The following is a 25,613-nucleotide window of genomic DNA, read 5'->3' as shown; positions in this document are numbered from 1 at the left end:
AAGTGATTTTTCATGGCTGAATCTCCCATAGCCTAGGGATCAGCCCTTCTAGAGATAAAAACCATAGTCGGAAACAAGATGTAGAGAAAGGAAATGGCTGGAAACGCAACAGGCATCTGGGCTTAACTCTACTCCATTCCCTCTCCGGTACCTTTCTTGCAGGAATATCTCCCAGCTGTCTGTCAGTGACTCTCCTCCAGCACTTCTGTGCATTGACTGATGTCCCATCTTCAGCTCTGGTCCATCAGAACAACTTGGGCTGTTCTCCCACCAGTGAATGGCACAACAAGGAAAGGACTGTGATTGTTTTATAGTACCTCATCCTCTTCTGCCAGATAATTCTCATACTCCATAGCATCCCATATTACCCTACCAATGACCTTTTTTCCTTCCCTACACTTTGGTACCATTCTCTTGATTACTCTGCTGGTTTTGCATTTGTTACTTCAGACTGATGTGATTGAAGTGACATAAAGCAAATACATGCTTAATTTGGCCTAAGGAGCAAGGGAGGTTATAATCTGTCACCTATCCCCAAGTGGGTGGATTTCTATTGTGTTGTCTTAAGCAGAAGTCTTGACCAGGAGCTCTTATAGTTAGCTCTCTCTTTGCTTGTGGTACTGTCAGCATGACCCTGCCTTAGTATTCTTAGCAAACCCTATTGATTTGCTCTGGAAAATGCAGCTGGGCAGGACGGAAATGAACCAGTTCCTGCTGTGGATCTCCTGGGAAGCTTTAAAAGTTTAACATTACTACATCAGTATAATACTGTGACCCACCAAAGGATTCTTCTGGGCATCTCTGACAACTGAGACCTTCCTCAGAAAATTGAAATATCTAAGAACTTAATGAGATGAGAAGCTGAGGGGGAACAGTGTTGTAGGTACTGTAGGTACTTCCTTACAAGTGGCAGAGCTGGAGCTGCTTTCTCAATGAAAGACTCTTTTTTGAGCTATTAAATAAGTATGTAGAAATATTTTTTTTACTGATATTTCATATTTATAAAGTTCTCTCTACCCAGAACCACTGAGAACTCCATGGATTCAGAAACTTTTAAGACTTGAATACATATTTGTGTGGTCAAAATACGAACTGTGTGACTAGCTTCCCAAAGTAAATATTACCATAGTTATTTTATCCCCCTGAAGGAGGGGCAGGAGCTGTTTGCTTAGAAGGCTGGGGGAAGGCAGAATTCGCTGCAAGCCCACTTGCTGAAACAGTTTGGTTTGGAGTTGGTTTTTGGGTGGTTTCTTTGTTTGTTTTTTTTTTTTTCTTTAATGTTATTTAAAAAGCGGTATTCCCAACTAGTAGTAACACAAATGATGAGTACTTCCAACTGCTGGAAGAAAACTTCAGCTTCCTGACTGAAGGTCAATACTTAAGGATGCAGCTCGGGTGACAACTGATAGGGTGATCTATTGGGTGCAGCCTTACACCGGCAACAGCCTCTCTGAACGGCTCTGCCTGCTGCATGACATACAGCAAGTGCGGGACGCCGATGAAGGGATCCAGCAGTTCTTTCTCTTCAGGGCAGCGTTGCTGGAGACCACTTGACTTTTCTTCTAACACCTTGCCCCCGAGGCAGGGAAGCACCAGCTGTACCAGTCCTAGGGCAGCATCTGCTGGTTATTGCATGGATCAACATAGATGGTTGTCATGGAAGAGGCTGATTGCTTGGGCTCCCGGGCAGAGGTACCTGGGACGCGGGGGGTGGGCATGGGAGAAGGGGCGCTCGGAAGAAAACGACCCGTAAACGCGATTGCAAGAGTCGCTCGGGAGAGAATGTGAGCGGGCGATGAGCTACTGAGGCTTGGGCTTGCTTTTTCCTGTTAGGAGGGGCAGCTCTCACAAACTTTGGAGAGTTCGGGTTCAGTTGCCTGCAGTTCGACACCAAAGGCGAAGCAGCCCTCCCTGCATTCCAACCCCCACCCCGCAACCCACCCCGCCCCGCACACGCTCAGCGCTGGGCTGTTCAGCGAGTAATCAACTCGAGTTTCGGAGACAAAAATGCTGGGGCAAGGACTTTGTGCGACTTGTGGCAGGAATAACAGCGGGGACCGACCTCCTCCCGTGGGGAAAGGGACAGCGGTTGCGCCCGGGTGGGTGGTTTTACGCCGCGGACTGACGGACGGACGGAGCCGTAGCAGGAACGGCCGGGGACGGGCGGCGAGGAAGGGGAGAAGGGGAAGGCCGGGTCCCGGGATGCACCCTGCTTCCCTCCTCCCACTTGGTGTGGGGTAGCCCCGGGGGGCACAGCGGGGGAAGGAGGAGGTGCTGGGAATTTGCGCCTGGGAAAGGCAGGGGTTTCCGAAAGGAACTCGTCTTGGCAACTCTGCCACGCTCCTCTTGCGGCAGGAGGTAGGATGCAACAAGTCCCTGGAGCGCTTCCCGGTGTGAGCCGGAGTGAACGTGACATTTAAAAATAAATGAATAAAAAACCCCAAAAGGCAAACATTTACTTACCTGTCCCCAGCGGAGAGCTCTGGGGCCGGCCGCCGGTGCGGGCCAGGAGGCGGACGGAGGGTGGCGGGAGCCAGGGCTGGCTCCACTGCCGGGAAGGACTTTCCTCGGGAACTTTCCGTCCCGCTCTGGTTTCCTGGGAGGCGGCTGCGATCACGTTTTATACCGTTGTTAGCTGGTAACCCCTCTCATTCATTAAGCTCACGTAATAACTCAAAGGGAAACGTGACTCTGAGCTAAGGCGTTTGCGTAAATCTATAGGTTTTTAAAACTCCCTGCCAGTTGCTTTCTGTCTTCTGTAGGCACCAAGGTGGTGGAGAGTTTAAGCTTGCGGATATTGCAAAGGGTTATTAGATTCATAAGTCACACCAAGTGGTGGGCGATCCACTGAGCAAAGCAGAAGTTCTCACATGATGACTTCAAACAAGACACATTACCTTCCAGCATCTGTTGGAGAGACTGGATTTTAAGACACTTCTGTCTCCAGGACAGCAAAGAAACAATGGTGAGTACCAATAAAAAACCCTATTTTTATAACTGGAGAGACAACAACAACAACAACAACAAAATTAAGAAAAAGATTGAGTTGTTGCTTAACGACAGTATCTGGTATCACGGGCTCGGCTTTCTTGGCACTTACTATACCAGAGCAGCATGTCAGGCGCGGAGGCCGGGGGAATTGTGCTTTAGACGGTGTAACTTTAATCGCAAAGCTCTTTGATTTAAGGCTGCGATGAAGACGCCGCGCTTGAGAAACTTGGAGCTGCCGCCGGGAGCTCCCCCCCCCCCCCTTACCTTCCCCCCCCGGCTCTTTCCGCGGCTGACAGCCGGGGTGGGGGGGACGGGCACACACACACGCGGACGGACGCGCTCCGCGGCCCTCCGCGGGAGGGAGCGGTTGGGGAGATGGGGGGGGGGGGGCGCGGTGTGCGGAGCGGCGCGGCCGCGGCACGTGACGGCGCGGGGGGACGCGAAGCGGCGGAGGCAGCACCCTGGACAGAGGCGGCGGGGACCGGGCGGGGGCGGCCCTGCTCCGCATCGCTCCGCGCCCCGCTCCGCGCCCCTGCGGGCTCCGGGAGCTGCTGGCACTTGATACCGGCTTCTCCCCGCCGTCTTCCCCTTCCCCTCCGCCCCCCCCCTCTCCCTGCTCCCGGTCCTTCCCCTCCCCTCTCCGCCCGCCGCCCTCTCGCCCCGCTGTAGCTGGGCGAAGTTGGATTCCTGGTGGTGCGGGCTGGAATAGGAAACAGAGAGGAGGGGAAATAAAACACCCAAAACCAGACCCCACAGAGTCTTGCAAGCTCCGGGGCTTGGTTTGACGGTGTCAACTTTGGGAAATGCCAGTGTTTATCTCCGCGATCTAGCCACTGCCCGTGGTGTTAGCTGTGACCAAGGTAAGCGGAGGGGTGACCCCCCCCCCCCGGCCCCTGCCTCTCCCCCTCCGCGGCGCGGGGATGGGTGCCTGCTCTTTGCCATTAGTCTTTAGTTTTGTTACCTTGCTGGCTGCTCGGTGTGCAGAGGCGAGAAAAGGCAGGAGAAGCTTGGTGAGATTGTACTACGAGTTGAGTTAAGTTGTGTCTGATTTTAATCTGGGAATCTCTTCTCTATGTGCGTGTGCATGCTTTGGGCAGAGACGCAACTGAGCTTTACCTAGATAAGCAGATGCAACGGATTTTTTTATTTATTTATTTTTAACCCTCTAGCTAAGGATGCAAGTTGATTTTGCATAGCTAAAGAGATGCAGCTGAGCCCTAGCTAGCACTGTGCACAACTGATCCTGCATAGATAAAAAGACGCATCTGATCTTTACCTACATGGAAATGAGCTGGTCCTCAGCTTGAGGGAGTCCTGATGGCCCCTCTGTGTACGCAACCATCGGCTGGGAGGGAGAGCCGTGAATGTACTGCTGATGATACAATATCCGCAGTTACTTTGCTATAATTAAAGGGAGGGTGGTGGTGGGGTTTGACAAGCCTGAAACCCAAAGGCAGCTCCCCCCCCCCCCCCCCACCTGGAGATCATTCGGATAAGCTTTCTGCTCATCTCCCTCTCTCTAGTGCCTCCCTCTACCCCCTCCCCCCTTCCGATTCTTCCTACGTAGAAAGGTAGCTAATAATATTTAGTCTCCGGGCTAAAAATAAGCTCTGGAAAGTCAGCAGTTTGGCGAAGCAGCGGCGGTAGCGGCAGTGCTCTCAGGTAGAGAAGCTCTGGGGCTCTCCGGCTTCTCACGGAGATGTGTCCCTCTCCCCCCCCCCGCCCATGCTGCCGCGGAGGGGTGCGCTCCCGCGGAGGAGGAGTCCACGCTGCCTCCGCCGCTCTGCTCCGGCCAGCCTGCACCTCCGCGCTATGGGGATTCCCGGACACCGGCAGCACCCCGCCGGGGGAGGGGGACACGGAGCGGGGAGTCCGGTTCCCCTCAGCCCAGCTCGCCACTGCGCGGCGGTGACGGGAGCTCCCTGCGGCAGAACCGGCGGCGCCCCGCGGCCGGCCCCGCTGCGGCGCCGTGGCCCGCCGGGGAAGGAAGGAGGGAGGGAGCGGGTGAGGAGGAAGGAAGGAAGAAAAGAGGGAAGGAGGGAGGATACGTGCCCCCCCCCAGCCTCCCGCCGCGGCTCGCACGTAGCTCCGCTGAGGAGGGAACCCCGCGGCAGGCAGCGGGCTGGCACCGCGGGGGACGGCGCGGCATCCCCGCCGCGCACCGCACCGGGCCGGGCTCCCCCCTCCGCTGTGGGTGTCAGTGTCCTCGCCGTGGTTGCTACGGCGACCGCCTCCCAGCCGGGAGGCACCATCCTGCGGGAAGGGGGCCGGGGATGCCGCACGTCCCCATCCCCATCCCCCGGGAGAGGCTAGTCGATAGCAGCCCCTGGATAAACAGCTAAAATGGACGTGCTGCAGGACGGCACCAGGGGTAGATCCCACTAACTCCGTCACCTGGCTTCTCTTCTGCGTTAGTACCTATCGCGGCGGGGAGGGGGGGAAGGTGTTTTTTTATCATTAAAGAAAAGCAGGCACCCTCCTCTCGCGGAGATGTGCGGGTGGGAGCCCAGGGACGGCGCCGGGGAGGATCCCCGCTATGTATTTTTACATTTCCCCTCGTAGACCATTTTCTGGGAATGCCTATCAGGATGTGATGAGAGGCACTTCTTGGGAGCTCCAAGGTGAGGAGAAACTAGCCCGAGAAGAGCTGGGTCTTGGAAGCACCCGTCATGGGCAGGCTGGATAAAACTCATACACACCTAGTTTGCAGTCTCGGTTTCATTCAGTTCGTGATGAAACTTCCCCTGATCTTTTTTTTTCTTACTCTATGGAAAAGTCAGGTGGTAGAATTAATACTTGAATACACCTACCGTGCTCTACTGGTGATGAGCCCTACTAAGACCTATCCATTTCCCCCCCAAAATGGTTCTGTTATATAGGAGGTTGCTAGGGAGTTTCTATTTGTATCAATTTTCCACTCCATGGGTAATCTTGTATATCTTCCTATATTTTAATTTTACACCCATTATTTCTTTTCCAGCTCTTAACCCCCCTCTTCACTCCAGTATTTCTGCTTCTGTTGCTATGTTTGTGTTGAATTCTAATAGTTCTCTGCAGTCGCATGGGATGGAAGGCTGCTAACAAATGACACTGGGCCCTATTCGGTCACATTTGCTCACAGTGACTCATACCTTCATCTGCAAGTAGCTTTATTGATTTTAGTATCTACTATTTCTCCAAGAGCTGTCACCAGCGTGGTGGTGGTTCATCACCACCTTTCATCGCTTATAGTTATGATACTGTAAAATGTCCCATCCCCTTCAACTATCCTTTTGTCTTGCAAAGTTTTGCTGTCTGTCTTGCTCCATTTTATAGTTTTCCTTTTATTTTACCTGATACCATGAGTGTTGTCTTTAGTGGTCTAGTGGCTGCTGGGTGTCTGTGTCCAGCATGAGATGTTGTTTTCATATGGTGTTTGAGGTAGGCATGGTCTCCCTCCAACTTCATCATTCTTGGCATCTCTCCATTTGGATATTCACTTGATTTTTAGCATCATTCAATAACTTCCCATTTCAAATGGTCTGATAGTCCTCACTATTTATTTTTGGTGGTCACCATTCACAGACATGTGTGCTGGAGGATTATGTCTAGTATTTCATTATTCTGAGGTGGCTGGATGCACACATTTCCCTTTGTGAGGCAGGCCCTTTATTTTGTTTCTTTATCACACTGATACTGTTGAGCTCTCAGAAACGCTCCAAGAAAATGAAAGACTGGTTGCCATTTAGTAACCATACGCTGCTTCCAAAATACGGTGGTGTATGATTGCTCTGCCATGAGAAATTCTGGAAAGGTGGATGAATCCTGAGGGACAGATTTTCCTCAGAGCTGTAAGTCTCACTATGAATCACTGCAGTAAATCACCACAGAGTGCTCAAAGATGTAGCTGTTCGAATTTTTTTAATCAAATACGCAAACAAAGAGAGCATCCATAAGATTTCGGGAGATCTAGTTCATTCCTCCAGCAAAAAATAGCCACGTCAAGTTCATTAAACAGCATCTGCAGGAAACAGTACCTCTCAAAGTCATTGAAAATCAGTAGGTTCCTCAGGCCTGGGAAAGAGACAGGTAGCACAAGGTAAAATCCATACGGACAGGCACTTTCACAGCTTACTCCCCTTTGAGCTAGCATTAGATTGGGGCTAAGAAACTGGGGCTAGTGACAACAGGCTTGTCAAGGCAGTCCTTGAAATGGGGATTATGGCTTTTTGGGCATGAAGAACTACAAAGAACTGAGAAACGTGGGTTAGAAACACTGGGCTGGCTTTATAATCCCCATTTTAGTTCGTGGTCAGTGAGTCCAGCTGGTAAGAGGCACCACAGAACATAGGCAGATGATACGTAAAAAAAAAAGTTAATCCTTGTATGCCTGGAAGTAAGGGTTTGAAACCAGTGTGAGTATCACGTGTTTCCCTTGTGTTTGGGTTTCCAAATGGTTTTACACCTCCTGTCTGCGTCTCTCCCACCACATGGTTAGGAATACTAAAATGCCCTGGCAGGGAAGTGTCAGAGGACATCCTGCAGCACCCAGGATGCCTGATGTGCAGTTCTGCAAGCAAATGGCTCGCCTGCCTCAGTGAATCCCTACACCCACATGCCAGCAAGGTGCAGGGCAGGGCAAGGCACCGTCTTCTCCCATTAACCAAAAATATCTCTGAGATGCACTCTTGCAAAAATTATAGCCAGGAAAACATACCAACTGACATGGGGTTCATATAACAACTGCCCACCCTTTTCATTATTTCACAAATGTGTGATTCGTGCTTGTGAGCTGTCACCGTTAACATTTCCATCTGTCTCAATATTGCTTCTATTCTTAGTTGCTATGTGATAGATGTAGGTGTATGAAAAGGATTTTTCCCCCCTCCCTGTACCATGAAACAAAATAGATGAAAGTACATGTATCCACACATTTCATGCAAGCAGCAAGAAATATCGGCACCTTTGTGGCACTCCCATTACTAGAAGTAGAGGTGGAGTAAGAAGCACGTGCCTGTGGCCTCTCAGTGCTGCTAGAACACATACTCAATGGGGAAAACCATAAATAAGTCAAAATCTAACCGCAAAAGAACAACATTGCTTTGATCTCTCTTTGAATGTGCTGTTTGAGAGTCCTGTTTTCCTAATCACATAAGTATGGGAGTAATTTTGCTTATCATGTAATCCTAATTGGTCTTTTCCTGAGGCAATCTCAAAGGGAAAATAGCCATGACCTGCTTTGGTGTTCAAGGAATCAGGCCTTCAGCTGTGTAGATATTTCCCAACTTGGAGCTTTCAAGGTACTCCTTGCTTGGACAAACAGAAAACTCTGCATAAAATAGGCAAAACCTGCTTTTCTCAGTACCTCTATGCCAAAACTGGATTCAATGAGATTCACTGTAGAAGTGAACAGGAATTTCACAACAGCCTCCAGCAAAAGTGAAATCTGGCTCCAGTCACTTTATTCCCGTTGTCATTTGAACTTCATGGCAGAATGCGAACTCAGAATATCCTGATGAAAAGTGCCTTTTGAAGTCCCTAATGGATGTGATTGGTTTTCACCTGCAGTGCAGCTCCGCGCTTCCCAGGGAGGCAGGGGTTAGGGATTAGAGGTCTGGTCTGTGGCATTAACAGGGCTGTGGGAGATTGGCCCCTGCTCCTCCTTGGCTGGTGGAGAGATTTGAGGCTGGGGCATTCGCCATAGAGCCAATTCTGCTGTCGATAAATGGTTTCCCCATGGTCCTAAGTTGTTGTACTCCCATGGGGAATATTAGTGGTGGGACTGTAATGGACCAAGGTCTTGCCATCAGTGGCCAAGTGTGTGCTTTCTCTTCCCCCTGCCTTTCCATGGTCTGGTCTATCCATTTTTGTTTTTTTTTCCTTCCCAAAATAGCACACAAGCCCCTAGTTTAACAAGTGTAAACTGTACGCTCTGACCTCCAATTTATTTTGACATTTGGCAAGAATGATTACGCAACATGTTCATTAAGTCATAACATTTTCACTACTTTCCTATTCCAGATCCTTATTGACTGTAGCACATGCAAAAATGATGAACTCATTTATTCTCCAAACAGATAGTAGAGCCCAAAGTTCGCAAGAAAACACATTGTTTACAGGTGCAATGTATGCAAAGGCTTTTAAAGCTCTAGGTCTCACCTGATAGCTAAAAAAAATAATGGTTCATTTCTGAAGGGAGACCAAAGGGGTTTTATTACCCACTAAAATGTTTATAGGTGCAGCTAAGAAGGTCTCATCGAACAAGCTGTTTCCTATTTTCTTAAACAGAGCCCCTTCTTCCTGACAAGCCTTTGTGGGACTTGGGAATCATGCAGCAAACAGTTACAGTGATAGGTAATTAGACGGACCAGCCAAAAGCAATATAAAAGGGGGATGGTAGCACAAGTATTACAGAAGGTGTGTGGGCATTTTGACATCCAGAAAGCATTATAGATCTGGTCTCAACTACCTCAGTCTCATGATGATAATTAAGAAATGTGGGTGTAGAAAAGCTCTTTTGCATGGTTTGGTTGGATTATTGCTGCAGTTCAAAACACAATTGGCACAAACACCCACATTGGACATGATTGCCCTTTGATGAGGCAGATACTGACTTTTTAAAGCTGACATAGTTAAAATTATGTGTAAAGTTTATGGGGCCACAAGCTTCTTGCTAGACTCCATTATTATAACAAATGATAAAATACAAGCTGAAGCAGTTTAAAACAAAAAGTTGAGGCATGCCGAGGAGGAAGGGATCCTGGCAGTGGGAAGACTTTGGGATTAACCCTTCTCTCATCTGCTTACCAAGAGCACAAGAACAAGGGTAGTGTCCAGCGGGTTTGCTTTGTACATGTGGTCATACGTCCTCTCTAAGGACAGACTGGAGGGAAGACCAACGAATCTGGTTCCTTGGCTGCTTCATTCATGAAGTTTAGTTCCTATGCATCTTTGGTGGTTTGTGGCAGGTCTTTCCCATTCTTTTTCCTCTATTTGTTCATCAACAATACAGAGATGTTATCAAACTCCTCTCTGAGCACTGAATCAGGTAAAAATTACCATAAATTAAAATATGATGATGATAATAATAATATAATAACTTCAAGCGTCTTTTTTTTCTTTTTTCTAAGAAACTCTTGCGAATGATTAGGTTAACGTATTCACTCTTGCAACATGCTACTTTAATATTAGAGACCGTAAACCTGTACAGCTATGGAAATATCAAAGTATTGACTTCAGCCCTGATCCTGCATTCAGGTTTCTTTATTCTTTTACATCTTTCACTCCTTACAACAGGAGCAACAGAAGAAGGTTGCATGGTGGCCAGCTGGTCGTTCTGTATCTGTCTCTTAGCTCCCATTCAGATTTTCCCAGAGGAAACAGAAAAGGCCACACATTGACAAAGTAGACAGAGTTTTGAAACTATTTGACATTTCAGAATGATCTTCCTTCCCTTCCCCCAACATTTTCAACACAAACTCAGCTCTGTATTGTTTTACACAGTGTTTAAGCAATCTTTCAGTATTTTCCTCTAAAGCTACTATCAAAAGTCTGACAATGACTTTTGATAAAATACTCAGATTCAAAACAAAATGCATCATGAAAAGTCAATGGGTTTCAGGGCAACAGGTGGTTACCAAAAGAGGAAGGAAGAAAAAAAGGGGGGCAGCTGATTCTGACAGCAAATACCTTTTGAAACCTGACCAACTCTACTGCAAATGGGATGCAGTGGGAGTCATGAGCAAGGGTCAAGAGACTGGAACTGCCTAGGTGGAGAGCTGGCTCTGTCAAATACATGTTCATTCACATCTGCCAAAAGTTCATAAAAGCATCTGACAAGCTATTTGGATGATTATTGTAAACAGGTATCTGATAAAATAGTATCGGACAGGAAAACAGAAAGCCCTAGCAGTTTTTTAAGTGAGGCTAAGTTCTGGGTTTGGAATTTGCCAGTGGATGATGATATATCTCAAGTTTCTTTTGTTTGTGTACGTGTCGCTTGCTGCAGCCTGAAGTGTGACACCCCTTATTCCATTGCTGAAAATTCATTGTATCGGACAAGAAAAAGGAATAATGTATCTATCGATTCTAGAAAGGCATCTACACAAGAAGTGAATCTTACAATATTTCTCACGTGAATCTCTTTTCATGTCACAAATTTGGTTTACTAAGTAAGTTATTCTAAGTCTTTATACCATACTCGTCATTCATCGTGGTATTTGAACACCTTTCTAAGTGACACCACTAGTATCTGTTACATTTCCCTCTCATACTCTTTGAAGGGAACAAGTACTTTTAAGTCTAAGGGTCTTAGGTTTTTTTAGGAAGGAGAGTTTAATCATAGATTCACCTGATTCTTCTCTTTCTCCACGGCATTTGCTCCCACATCAGCAGTCGGTCACTCTATCCACCACCTATTCCCCAGGCAGATCTGATTCTCATGCCTTTTCCGCCCGCCACCTGTTGTTTTCCTCTTCCCAAATCCTTCACCTAGACTCAGTCATCAGCTGCCCAACCATGGTCATAGCCCAGGATACCCACTGCTTTTTGTGCCTTTTTTTTTTTTTTTGAGCTCTTTCAAATACCTGAATGTCTCTGACTTCAGAGGGGCTTTTAATCCTCAGTCTACTGCCTCTGGCACCAAATAGTTATTTTTATCATCTACTTTCCCATCAAAGATTTCCCACAGCATTCCCTAAAGAAAATTCGGCTGGCTCCCAAATTTTAAGGAAACCAAAATATCTACAAGAAGGCTGCGCCCTTTTTAAGGCAAAGCTAGAAAGTTAATTTGCAACAGCCAGAATTTCATATTCATTTATCCATAAGGATTTTCCATACAAAATGGGGAGGAAATTCAGAATGATGTGAGGCATACACTTCAGGCCAGGAGGAAAGCCAAAGATGATGGACCTTTCCAAGTGGTTTTCTTTTGGTTCTGTACTATCCCCTGGCAAGTCAGCCCGTCCAAGAGCAATAGGGCAAGACCAAGGCAACATACTGGCTCGCTTTCTTGACCACCAGAGGCCATTTCACCAGCTGCTGCCTGTGTGTGACAGCTGCCTGAGGCTCTTTTTAGCAGCAGAACTTCCTAGCTCACCTCTGCCAAGGCTGTAAACATGATGATGATGATGATGTGAGTTATGCCAGTTCCCTCTCAGCAATGGACAGTCAGGCAGACTTCAGCACATGCTCGTCTAGGACATACTGGGGATGGTGTAACCATGGAGCCAAGTCTCATTTGGATCAGTTTGCCTTTTACTCTCTCCCAGTTTGGGTTCCCAACATGGCTTGCAGGCTGAGGTAACCCCTGAGACCCTGCGCATAGGATCAGCTATCTCCTTGAAGCTCACAGAGCTAATTGCTCATGAACATTAATACCTCCCATAGCAATAGCCTGCTGCTCACCCTCGCTGCAGACCTGTAGCCAGTAATGAGCCACGCACTGTTCCTACAGCCAGAGAAACGGAGACTGGAGGGATGGGGAACTGTGCAAGAAGGTGGTTTGGAGGAAAGAGCCCACGATACAGGTAACCATGGGGAAAGGGTGGGAAGGACACGGAGAGCCCCTGGAAGAGGAAATTGGTTGTGTGAAGTGAGGGAAGGAGCCCCATGGAGGAGTCTCTGGCAGATGCATGGTGTGTTCAGGTGCTCCGCTTGAAACCTGGCATTGCTGTTAGTTTAATCAACCTCTTCTCAAGCTTTGTCCAACCCCACCTTTGACTCTTCTGAGAAAAAGACAGCACAGCCTCTTAGACACAGGCACTCAGAGGCTTTAGGGCAGCATCACTGCTGTGATGGGATCAGGACATGGTCATGAGCCATCCCTGAGCCCCCAAGTACCAATCCTTCAGTGGCAGCACAGTTTTACCCTTGTAAAGGAGACATCTGGGCTGCAGCTGAGTAAGTTTTTCCTTATCCATAATCATAAGCACTTGGCAAGGCAGAGACAAAATGATGATCATAGAATCATAGAATAGTTTGGGTTGGAAAGGACCTTCAAAGCTCATCTAGTCCGACCCCCCAGCAATGAGCAGGGACATCTTCAACTAGATCAAATTACTCAGAACCACATCTAGCCTGGTCTTGAATGTCTCCAGGGATGGTGCATCTACCACCTCTCTGGGCAACCTGTGCCAGTGTTTTGCCACCCTCACTGTAAAGAATTTTTTCCTCACCTTCTGCCTGAACCTCTCTTCTTTTCTGGCAACATAGATTGGCAAGTGATTGATACAGAAGGGAAACTATAGGATTGTATGGTTCAAGCATGTGCAGAAGAGATGCTTTAGGTACCTGAGGATACTCCCCAAACCCTGTCTATTATACCAATACAAACAAATTTGATGGGAGGAGCAGCTCAGACGGAAAAGAAATGGTGATGCATCTTGCCCAGATGTTAAGGTCCACTTTCCTGGAAAGCCATTTTAGCAATCCCTCAGCTGTCTGTCAGTAGGTCCTGCCTGGCTGTATTTGAAACCTTGATGGGGCAAGCTGCCTGCCTTCTCCTGAGTCCATGTTTCTTTGTGCGATGTTAGTAAAGATCCATGGTTAGCTAAAATCAAGCAGCTAAACTCAGATGGAGGTGTAGGGAAAGTTCGTCAAGCAGACAGCGAGAATGTGGTTTTTGTGCACTTGTCTTTTGTTTGGGTTAGCACTCAGGCTCAGCCTTTCTTTCCTGAGTCTGGAAATAGATTAATTCCATCAGTACGTTGAATTAACACAACATTCATTTACTGCAAGCGTGAGGGCCTGACAAAAGCACAGCAGTCCCAAACTGCAAAATAAACTGTGTTATCAGTTAGGCTTCCCCAGCTCTGGTAAGTGGTGCAATTTTCTGGCAGTTAACAGGGTCTAAATTAGGAAACTAATCAGGAATAAGCCTCTAAATTATACTGGTTCTTATTCACTTTCTTTTATCTTGATACAACTTCTTAAAAGAATATTTTTAACAGATCTTTTAAACATTTGTAGTAAGAGGCAATAGACAAAATGTCATAATTTCCATATGAAGGAGTTTCTCTCAGTGTAATTTCTATCTAAAAAGCCATTTTACCCTAATATGGTCCCAGAGTCTAAGTAACATATTCTGTTGCAATGACTTTTGCATCAAAACATTTTTTTCTGTTTCATATCTGAGAAGAGATGTTGAATATTTAAATTCCATATCCTTTTTGATCTTAATTCCCATCACAGAGGAGCTCTTTAGGCCTCATCAATGTGCTCTAGGTGCAATATCAGAGTATATTTTTCATATTATGGGATCTAACCCAAATTAAGGAACCAAAGGGGAAGAAACAATACATGCCTGGAAGGGGAAGGGATCCCGCTTGGAGCACATAGCAGGGTAAAGCATCAAACTGCAACGTAATGCAAGTCTAAAATAAGGGTTTAACTGCCTTGCTGCAGAGTCCTCACTGATAATCAAGCACTTGGCTCTCCTCTGATTTAAATACTTTGCATTCCTGTTGACTTCAGTGTTTTTTATAGTCAAGTAAGTCCAGGCACTATAAGGCCATATAATACAACTGTGAGTTGCAGTAAATTATAGCAGATTAAACAGGCTAAATAATGAAATGCAAAGGGGTGTTTAAAGCCACTGGTCCCTTGCAAGCGTTTACGTTTCAGCTGTATAAACTACATGAAAAAATAAACAGTGTCCAGGAAATAAATGTAGATAATGTTGTTTACGAATGAATACTCCAATGGCACAAGTCTTGAAACACTGAGAAAAGGCCCCACTGAATGTCTCACCAAAGCCAGGGGTGGGTTTTACTGGAGTAGTCTTTGAGTTGCATCCAGCCCTAAAAATAGAAGGGGTTTTGGGGCATGTGGAGTTGCTTTCTTCCTGCTTGATGTTCTGGCTGCATGGGTTTTGTGGTGGTGCCCATGTCCCTTGTTGGATGCTCCTGCCCCACTGCCACATTTCAAGAGCCACCCTGTCCTTGTGCAGGCTGGGACAGACAGATCGATATGTTTTCCCATTTGAGAAATGATGGAGGACTTGAGGAAAGTTATTTTAAAATGGCTTAACATTTGTATTGATTTACTGAATCAGTATTTCAGGAATATATCAATATTTCTCCTTCACCGCAGATAAAGAGACCATCCCTTTTACATGGACAAGTGAAAACTGCCGGACTGACACATACCTGCCTATTAATCTCCAAAGTGGAATGTAGTAACGTTTATACACATCATGGTTCCAGCTATTAAATTAGTGGGAGATTAACAATCCTAAGTGCTCAAGGAAAGGAAAAGACAGCAAACAAATGAAACATGTTAGTCAAGGGGAACTTTGGCTTTAATGTGACTAATCCAGTACTTGTTTCTTGAGCCACAAGTCACGGTAACTGGAGGAGGAGAACATGATGTGGTCTGGGATTCATTTTGAGGACTCTATTTATTTAATCTTTATTGCTGCACTGGTAATTTTAGTTTGCACTTAACAAAAATATCTACTGTTTCTCAGATACTTCTCTCTAATGTTTTAGGTGCTTAACATGGAAAATGCTTTGAACTCTGGAGTTGCTTCTTAGGTAAAATAGCTCAATACCCTGTTTAAAAAAACAAATCTTGAATTCATCTTTAAACACATCAGCTTGTTAAAAGTATTGACATGGCTGTGCTTTAAAGACGGATGGAGCCAAAGCACCTTAACCTCTTTGGGAAGATGAAGACAGCAATCTAAGTGCAGTCTGAAATGCCTTAATATTAAAGTAGTACAGGGCAGGAGAGCTACAATAACTGTTTAATGTTTACACATGCTTTTCATTCCCAAGGTTTTCTGCGTACCCAAGGAGGATCCCTCCTGCCAGCTCTGGGCTGGGGGTGGTGGGCACCCTGGTACAGCTATCCACCCCCAGCACAGCATGCCATCTCCCTTCTCCCCTCCCTGACTGCTTGCTTTAGATCTCTTATCACCCATCACCCTCCGGGCAATATCACACAGCTGCCCGCACCTGGTGAAGGGAGGGCTTGAGCTTCATGTCAGAGGAAATTTTATTTGCTCGAATAGAAATAAACTACAAAGGAGCACTCACAGGACTGCAAACCTGGGGATTTGGGCCTTGCTTATTCTTAGGACATACCCAAAATATGCTCTCCACAGTTACACATGGAGGAGGGTTTGGTAAGGTACATACGTACTCTGACAAGATGCCTGGCTAAGTTTATCAAACCCCTACAATCTGACCCCTTTAAATAATAAAAATTATCCACTGTATTGCATCTAATTGAAATCCGATGAATACTTAGAGATGAGTCAATCCCAACACCTTTCACCCACAAGTGCACCAAAGGTTTTCTGATCTTCCTTAATCACAGAGCTCCAATGGCTGGATTCATCAGAGGAGTACATCTCCAACCATCTAATCATTCCACACTTGGCTCGTGTTTCCCTCATCTCGAGGAATCGCACACAACCTCTTTGGGGAAGAGGGGATTTTCTTTTCCCTTCCCATGTCTGTGGCTGCCTCGGAGCCTGCTTTGTTGCTGTTGTTGTTCCATGCCCTCTTTTCTATCCACTGCAATGGAGCCGTGGCTGGGCTGTTAGCAGGGAGGCCAGGGGCAAGTGGGGAAAGGCTCTGCACTGCACGTCAGACAGACAGCTGGTACACTGGACACCCTCAGGCATAACCCAGATACTTTGCTCTTTGCTCAGGTGCCGGGTGTTTAATGCCTCCAAAATGACAGCAGTAAGGCAGACACACTTGGGAGGTGAATTCCCAGTTTTAGTGAGTGCCGAAGCGTTAAATGATAAACCCAACTTTTCATTTTGCTGCTGGGCTGGATTCATTCTTTATTCTCTCTATTTTTTTTATTTTGCTTTTTGCCTTTGCCACCATCCTCAATAGCTGCTCTCCACCCAGCAGTGCGGGGCCAGCCTGCCAACAGCTCCACACTGGCTGTGGGACCAGGTAGTCAGGATGAACAGTGAATTATCCTGGGGGCTACCCCCAGCCCTTCTGCACAGGGAAGAGGGATTTCCTGGGTGGAGCGTGTGGAGTTCGTACAAAACCCCAAAAGGGAAGCCTGGAGGTTTGGACAGGGAGGATTGCGTGTGTTCATCAGTTGATGTATGTGGTAATTGTCACATATGATTCATATTGCTTTTCTGCGACAGTTGATGCCAGTAGAGACAACTACACGAGCAGTGGCAAGGAACAAACACAAAAGGGGCATGCTCGTCGAACAAGTATGTTCATGAGCAGCTTAATGAATTTATATATAATAGACACATGCATTTCCTTGTTTGTAAAATCTACACTAATCTGCACCTACCACAGAGCTCTGTTCTAGGAGCGGTTTCATGCGCATAAATTGTGCTGAAATCCCTGACTAGAAGGCATGGGATGAGATCCAGGGTACAGATCCCCCCATGTGATGGAAAGCTGGCATGAGCACCTCTAGCAGACATGAGAAGAAACCAATTATTTTAATTGTTTGTTGGAGTTTCAAATTCACTTTTGCTGTAGCTGCAGGGTGAAGGTTCTGAGCTATTAGGTGATATTTTCTTCAGCAAAAATGTTGTGGTTTCAGTGCCTGTGATTGAAAGGATAGATTTCACTGCTTTATCCCCTACACATGCAGGCTACAAACTATGTCTAATGAAAGGTCTCTGGGTCTTTGCTGTTTCACAAATACTTTCCCTGCTAAAATGAGGCTGAAAGGCCTCTCTGCAGACATTGTTCACCAAAGGTGAAATTATGCTAGATATTAAGAGCAAGTACCCTGTGCTATTTAAGGCACAGGGTATATTCTGGCCACCCAGCAAGCTACTTGCAGACCAGAACCATAGCAACTCTTTGCGGCTTGGATGTGAAATAAACCTCGAGGCTGTGAAATCCAAGTGCTATCAACCCCAGGGCATTAACACGTACTGCAGACGCCCAGGAGAAGCTGTGGCCGCAGTTTGGCTGACCCCCTTCTCGCTCCACCTCGCTCAGTCACAGCCTGGATGATGAGTACAAAGACCTGACATAGCTGAGCAGAATTTGGGTTTGGTTCTCAAAGATGCTGAGGGTTTTCCAGACCTGCTGATGTTACTGTAGAGTATGAGTGGTTCTGCTGTGTGTGCTGTGATCACTGAATCATTAGAGTGGCCTCACAGCCCAGTCATCTTCTTACAAATGCAATGTGCCTGCAACCTCCAATGGTGTTTATATAATCCATTGCAATTTTTAGCATTACTTGAGTTGGAAAAGTTTATTTCCATGAACTTTCCAGCCCTTTAATGTGAGAAAATAGCAAAGATAGGTAACCAGGAAACATGAATAAACATAATTAAACATAAAATGCTTGTCGTGATATAAGAACTGACCTCAGCCAATTAAAATTATTAATAGTAAAAATACTCCAGTGTCAAACCCAAGTACCTCAACAGCATTCCCATTTCTGTAATCAGGATTAGTTTATATTTCCTGACAACCAAGTGAGAAGCAGTCCAAATTGTAGCTTCTTGACCTTTTTCTTGTTCAAAAGCAAGTCGAGATACTATGTGAATAAAATGAGGAGTGTAAAGACATGTTTGTGGGGGGAGACTGAATCGCCAGCTGTGTATTGACTAACTATGGACTTTTAAGAATGTTACTTTTTTCAAATATTGACTTTTTTTATTGCTTCTCTTACAATTGCAATGGGGGAATTTAAGAGCCCCACAAACTACTTTATCATAGAATTAGTTTATCAGTAAATTTGGACCTTGTACATCAATCACTATAATGCACAACCTCCACTGAGACAGAAACCAGATGTGTGTGCTTCAGCTTTCTTCTTTATAGTATCTACAGCATCATTAGTGCCTATACTACAGTTTAAATTGAATTCAGCAAAAAGCAATGGTCTTGCCCCCCTGCAAGCAATCTGATATTGCTGCAGGGATAAATCAACATTATGTTGATTGACAACTCATACTCCTTCTTACTATTTCCCTGTTGCTGAATGGAAAAGGGTGAAATGTGGATTGTGTATGCAAAAAAAAATATTTTAACTAGTTAGGTATATGAAAAAGACTCAGTTTCAAGGTAAATGCTGTAAGGTGGGCATGCCAGTGACACCAAGAGGCTTGAGGCTTTGAATCAACCAACCCAGCATCATCAGGATAGGGCCTGCCTGCCCGTTTCTTCCCCATGCAGCCTGTGGTGCAGCTTTCCTTTTGAGTGCCACTCAGTTCTGATGCCTGTACAATCCAAACCTTTGTGAATGAAGATGGGAGACATTCTATTTTGCATGTGGCAAGAGAGAATTCTTTCTGGGGTCACCTGGGAATGAATCCACAGGAAACATGAGAATGTCTGAGTACTGCATCCTACATATCCTACAGGTTTCAAAGGAGAGGGCTCACGTACATCTCCAAGCTACAGTATGTCATGTGGACAAAGGAGCAGAGCTCTATCAGGGCAGTTCCTCTGCATGATGACCGTCGGTTGCTTCACAAACTAATCCCTTGTGGGCCCAGTCTTTTGGGGCTCATTCATACAAAATTCTCCTTGAAGTCAGGGCCTGACTGAAAAATATGGAGCAGAGCTTGTATGTGCATTAGAAGTACAAACATATCATTACTTACACTCTTTTTAATTTTCCCAGTAATCAAGCACTGGCTAGTTAATAATCCCCAAAGGGCTGATTATACCAGCAAGATACAGCAGCTCTATGACCATGCCTGTTCCCCAGGAAAATCTCTGCACCGGGGCAAAAGGCAGCATGTTTGGAGCAAAGTGGGAATTCCGGCACACATTGCTCGGGATTGATGGCTCTCATGTTCTTAGCAGAGCTGAGCTGAAAGCACACACCACAGCACGAGGATTTGTCAGGTGGTCCATAACATACTTCCATTCCAAAATTAAAAAGCTTGTTCTGATTGCAAGCAGACTTTTTGAGGATATGTGCTTTCTCCTTCGCTCCTGAGAACAAGCCAGCAAATGCTTGGGTGTTTCTAAAGCATGGTACTTGCTGCTGCTCATCTGCTTGCCTAATGTAGTAAGAGAAGAGGCCATCCTCCAGGAATAACATGCATGTAATGTATTACATGACAGCTGATTAAAGTAGCCTCTGCTGCTGCTATTAAACTTGACTGGTAGATCATCAAAGTATTTGTGGGCATCATCTTAAGAACACAGGGTATCAAAACTGGGCTGTCTTACCACCATGCAAAAAGGCTGCTGGATGGTAACGTGGTACTGTGTGCATGCTTTTTAAAGAAGTTCTTAAAGCTGCAAAGGATATTAACCACCAGGATTGTTTCCCTTAATATATATTAAAAGCTGTTTTATATGTAAGGCCTTAGGTGTACTCAGATTTCAAACGCCTGGGATATTTTATTACTTTACTGATCTAATCAATGCAGGTGTTTCATAGCAAAAGCACACAGGCAATCAGACTGTCTGAAGGCAGCAATGAGTTGCACACATTTCTCCTGGTATAGAGGGCCACAGGCATGCCGAAGTGGACAGGCCTTTGCTTGGAGCAACCTGGTCTAGTGGAAGGTGTCTCTGCCCATGGCAGGGGGTTGGAACTGGATAAGCTTTAAGGTCCCTTCCAACCCAAACCACTCTGGGATTCTACAACCAACTTGTAAAAGAGATGGGGTATCTTCTGAAAATCAAATGCCTCGGGTATTATTTATGGGTGAGGAGATGGGAGGCGAGGCCACACTGGCCCGTGCCAGGATGTGGATGAAGTTGTGAGCCGTGGCACGAGGTGCTGTGCCCCGCTGGCACATGTGTGTGCTTCCAGCCCGGCAGGGGAGTGTGCCATCTCTCTGTCTTTACCAAGATCAAATGGAGCTACTCAATCAGGGGATGCCATTATTGCCTCTGCCATGCAATTTCCACTATCAATAATTCACCGTATCGGGTGCACAGGCAGAAGGGGGTTAAGGCCAGACAGATTTTTGACAGGGGGGACGGAAAACGGTACCTCGGGCGGCCGGGCAGGGCCGAGCGGGGCGTCTCTGCCGGGAGGGACCCTCCGGGCACCGCGGCAGCCCCTTGCTCCGGTGGCCGACGGGCGCCGGGCGGCTCCGGCTGCCAGTCCCGGTGCCTGTGCGGGCAGAGCCGCCTCTGGGCCGCCTGGATTGAGCACCCGCGCCCGCTGCGCACCTCCAGAAAGTCACCGGTGTAACGTTACCTGGAGCGCTCATTAATAAGCAATGCCTGTTATTATCTTGATTGCATTCTTAATAGGCAAACTACGGAAGAGGTCAGCGATGGAGCGATATTTAAATGGATGGGGCTTGCTTAATACCCGCCTGAGTAAACCAATATCCCGCGCCGTGCGGGCGGACCGATCCCCCCCGCACCCCCGCCTCTCGCAGCTCCCCGCCCGGCCCGGCCCGGCCCCTCCGCGCCCTTCCCGCCGCTCGGGGGGCGCCGGGGAAGCGGGGACCGGGCGGGGCGGTGGCGGGGCCAGGGAGGCGGCGCGGAGGCTTTAAGCGGGGCAGCGCGGCGGCTTTAAGCGGGTCAGCGCCGCGCGGTGCCTGCGGCCGCCGCTGCCCGGAGGCGTCCGGGCGGGGGGCGAAGCCACTCCGCGGGGAGGCGGCGGCGGCAACGGGGCCGGGCCGGGGCGGGAGGCTCCAGTTGGGCGGCGCGGGTGGGGGATCCGGCTCCGCTGCCCTCCCGCCCCTCATAAAGCTTGGATGAGACACTTGAGCTGCTGCTTGTGTTGCCGGGCTGGCGAGAGGCGGCCGGTGGGACTGGGCACCCGGGAGAGGATGTGACTTTCCGGAGGGGGGATCCGGACAGGCTTTGTGTGGACGACGAGGTACGCGGCGCCCCGCCGGGAAACTTGAGGGGCCGGGCGCGGGGCGTCCGGGGAGCAGGGAAGGCCGGGGCAGCCCCGCGCCCCTTTGTTTCCGCACCTGTCGGTCGGGGTGGGCGGCCTGGCGGGGCTTTCGTTGGGGCTGTCGCCGTCGGGGGGAGGGGGGGGGGGACGGGACGCGGAGCCCGGCGGACGCTGGTGGCGCTTCCCCGACGGCGGTATCAGCGGCTACGGAGCGGGGCGAGGCGGGGCCGGGCGTGGGGCGCGTGCCCGCGTGGCGGCGCCCTGCGAGGACGGCGCCCCCTGGCGGCTGTGGCCTCCTCCTCCCCTCAGCTGCTGACGGGACGGGACGGGCCGGGGCAGGAGGGTCCCGGTGTCGGGGCCCCGCCGTGCCGTGTGTGAGCGCGCACAGAGCCGCTTTCGGAGAGGGACGGGGTCTGGGCGCCGCCCCGGGCCTTGAGGGACGGGAGCGATGCACTTGTTGAAGCGGGACCGAAGCTGGAATGCGAAGCACGCCGGGCACCCTCACCGGGCTTGCGGTGCCGTGGGGGCTTTGTCCTCTGGCTCGCCCGCCGACCCCCTGCGGGGAAGGGAGGGAGAGGAGCCGGGATGGATCCTGCCCGCCGGCTTCCATTGTGTGTTGGTGTGGAAAACATGCCCCAGCCAGAGAGGAGCTGGCGTTAGGGTGGATGTGCTTGGCAAGGCTGAATCAATAGTTTGGAACCCTGGCGCTGCCCCTCTGATCGTTTTCCCTTTTCCTTTGCAGGATTAGTAGGGTAAGGTGTCACCGCTGTGGGCTATGCCTGCTTTGGTTGTTGATTTTTAAGGGGTGCAGTTGCACCTTGGGTTGTATTTTACGGTTAAAACATGCTTTTCAGTTTCTTGTAGCTTGCTGTTCTGAGGTCATGACTATTGTGAGATCAATAGTCACTACTTATTTATGTTTCTAGTAACGCCGCTCTAATGAGTGCAAGGAATCTATCCGGGCGATACATTTTTCTTCAGCAAGTGTTTCTGTAATCTTTAATTCATGGCGCGATGAGGACATAAAATTAATTTCCTCGGTTGTCTTTGGATGCAGGCAGGAGCAGCTTTCACGTCCCTGGGTTTGAGTGGCTGTTGGACAGCAGAAGGGAAGGGTCCGCCGCCTCTCACTTGGGTCTCAGGGCAAAGCAATGGCTCTGTTTCAACTTTAATACCTTGAAGGAGCAGGTAGACATTTCAGCTATTTACTTAATACGACTAGATACAGGAGCCTTTCTGCAGGGCTCCAACTCACAACAATTTTCTGCTGTAGTACTACCACTTAATGTTCAGCTCCACTGAACCTCGGCTGGGAAAACCCATTTGTAAGTAGCATGCCTTCTGTTCACGTCACCAGTGCTCTCTGTTTTCCGGAGCTGCAGGGTAGATCCTATTGTTATATGGCTGTGAAATCAGGGTAAAACGGGTCAGAAGGATCAAGAACGCTTTATCGGTATAATCCAGATAGAGCAGTGGCGGAAAATGGGAAAGGACTTTTACCTTAGAGGGAGTGAGGCTAAACTGGAAAAAAAAAAAAAAGTTTAATTCCAAGCAGCATGCTTTTAAACACAAAGGCATTATGTTGTAGCATAGTGCTATGGGAGTACTACAGTGTGCTGCAATATTACAAAATGTAGTGCGCAGATGCAGAGGATTTTAAAGGCTTGTTCAAATGTGAAAGAATATAGCAGAAAACAAGGATCTGTGCCTTTGCTTAAAAGCTTTGCATGCAGCAAAGAGTACTAAGCTGAAAGTAGCTGCAGTTAAGAGTCCTTGCAGTACCTGTAGCACTTTCTCCAGCTCTTCCTCTGCTGTTACAGTGAAGAAAACGCAAGAAGCTGCATTACCTGTTGAGCTCAGGTAATAGCTCTCTGCTGGGGTGCAGGTATATAAGCAGGTTGCAAGAAAGTAGGAGACCCTCTCATCCTTTCTATGGGCAAGTCTCCATGATGATGTGTAGTAAATGTGGTCCTATTAAAAAAAATTCCCCATATCTGCCTCCCTGGTTTGTATAAAAAGCTGAAATGCTGTTCTAGGAATGTGCCCTGTGCCTACACTAGAAATCTCACATTAGGCATTGTGTGAACTGGTGGAGGCTCCAGTAGAAGAGGATATGTGCTTTTAATAGGTTAATTGCTAACTTGTCTTGACCTGTTTTCAAGCATATGTTGTGAGTGCTTGGTTCCTCCTAAATAGCTACAATGCTGCTTAATTAGGAAACTCAATCATTTCTTAGATCAGTTCATATGCTGGCATTCTTGTTAATGCTTAGCTGTGAACACCCTTTAAAAAGAAGCTCTTAAAAGCACCAAAGCTAGGCTATTTTTGTGTATTTGCCAAAATGAAGAGGTAACCCAATAACCTGATGTCTTTGGTTCCAGCTAGAAAGGTGCTAAAACCTCTTCTGTTTGCTGGGGTACCCACTGGGAAAAGATAGAGCTGTGCACTGAGCAAACTGCCTGATGTTTGAGCTGGGATGGGGCTGGTAGGCTGTCCCCACTGTCTGTCAGCAGATCATACTGTTTCCCTTCCTTATCCATACCCATTATTCAGTCTTATCTTAGACTATAAGTTCTTTGGAGCAGAGGTAGTGTTGTCTGTGTGCTGTTCCTGGTACCTGGCAAGGGCTCCTTCAGTGCTCTGGTAATGCAAACAATAAATAACAGATTTTGCTCTGCAGTGCATACAGGCAACTCTGCCATGGTGCCTTCTTAAACATACATGTTATCAATATAAATCCTTATGCTGCTTGATTTGGAGATACTAGACTATACAATAACAGAAAACAAGTGATTTAATTTTGGAGATACATGTGTGACTTATTGGCGTCACCATTATATTATGGCCTTTGTCCTCTGGTATAATCTTATGTTGGCCATCTTGCTTACAGTTCTAGGCTCTGAGCTGTCCTATGAAGAGCGCTGTTGGCAAAAGTTGTCCTGTTCTGCATGGACAAGTGGTCATGTTCATAAAGTGGAGGGGATGTGTAGGGTCAGGCGCATGTTTTCCTCCTTTTTGACATTCAGGACCTAATTATCAGGCAACTATAGACTGGCTGCTACACCCAGCAGTAATGATCAACATGGAACAGTCTGAAGCATTGAAGGTCCTATGGACTTGACTAAATAGGCAACAGGCTTCCAAAAAACAAAGCCAACCTCATCTTGAACGCAATTTCTGCCCTTTATAAACTGTGAACAGAGGGTTGGCTGGGATGCTGCTGCTCTGATGTGGCTGTAATCCTTTAGTAACACTGATACTAGTGGTGGCAGAAGGTCCTGTTATAGCAAAATTTAAGTGTTATGGATGGATACATTTGTCTGAAGATGAGCACCACAGACAACCAGAGGAAGTAAAAGGAAACTTCATATAGGGAATTGTCATGCCCCAGTGACAGCTGCCATTAGGCTGTAGCAGTTGTATACTTTCCTCCGTAAGAATATTGTATCTTTCAGCGAAGTCATTTTTTGAAACCAGTTAATTAGGACAGTTATTTCTGGCCGTGGCATTTCTACAGAACAGAAGGCATGATTGTTCTTATGTTTGTTTCTCTGAGTCCTTTGATCGACTAGAAGCTCTCAATGCCTTACGCTATAAATTACCTCAATACTTTGGCAGTTCATTTCTTTTCTTGTGTACTTGGTTAGGAAAATGCAGAAATCCTTGTGACTCAGCTTCAGACTACTATAAATTATGAAGAAATGGGGGAGGGGGTCACATTTCAAATTAGAAAAGGCAATTCTAGGAGTATGGGAGGAATACTGGTTGCTAAATTTGAGGTAAGCATCGCTCGGTATCTCAAAATCTGAGCAGCTACCGCCACCTAGAGATTCACGAGCCAAACACGCTGCTCGTGGATGTCATGG

General features: G+C 47.5%; 1 protein-coding gene across 3 annotated transcripts in view; it reads left to right on the top strand.

Annotated features, from left to right (window-relative positions):
• Positions 1 to 2,510: 2,510 nt before the first annotated feature.
• The window catches only part of BDNF (brain derived neurotrophic factor), a 37,475-nt gene continuing 14,372 nt past the window's right edge, over positions 2,511 to 25,613 (top strand). The window contains exon 1 of one of the 3 annotated variants that reach the window (XM_061479179.1): positions 2,511 to 2,965. In XM_061479179.1, the coding sequence (XP_061335163.1) occupies positions 2,963 to 2,965 (3 nt within the window). In that variant the 5' untranslated portion in view covers positions 2,511 to 2,962. Of the gene's footprint in view, positions 2,966 to 3,411; positions 3,852 to 21,507; positions 21,727 to 25,613 lie in introns of those variants that run through there. The other 2 variants (XM_061479181.1, XM_061479180.1) reach the window with 2 other exon arrangements.

This window comes from Pezoporus flaviventris, unplaced genomic scaffold, assembly GCF_033815535.1.
Source record: "Pezoporus flaviventris isolate CSIRO_AGI_PZ_B2104156 unplaced genomic scaffold, CSIRO_AGI_Pfla_v1 ptg000143l, whole genome shotgun sequence".
NCBI lineage: Eukaryota > Metazoa > Chordata > Aves > Psittaciformes > Psittacidae > Pezoporus > Pezoporus flaviventris.
The sequence above is the reverse complement of the archived record's forward strand: the minus strand, read 5'-3'. Positions and strand labels throughout refer to the sequence as shown.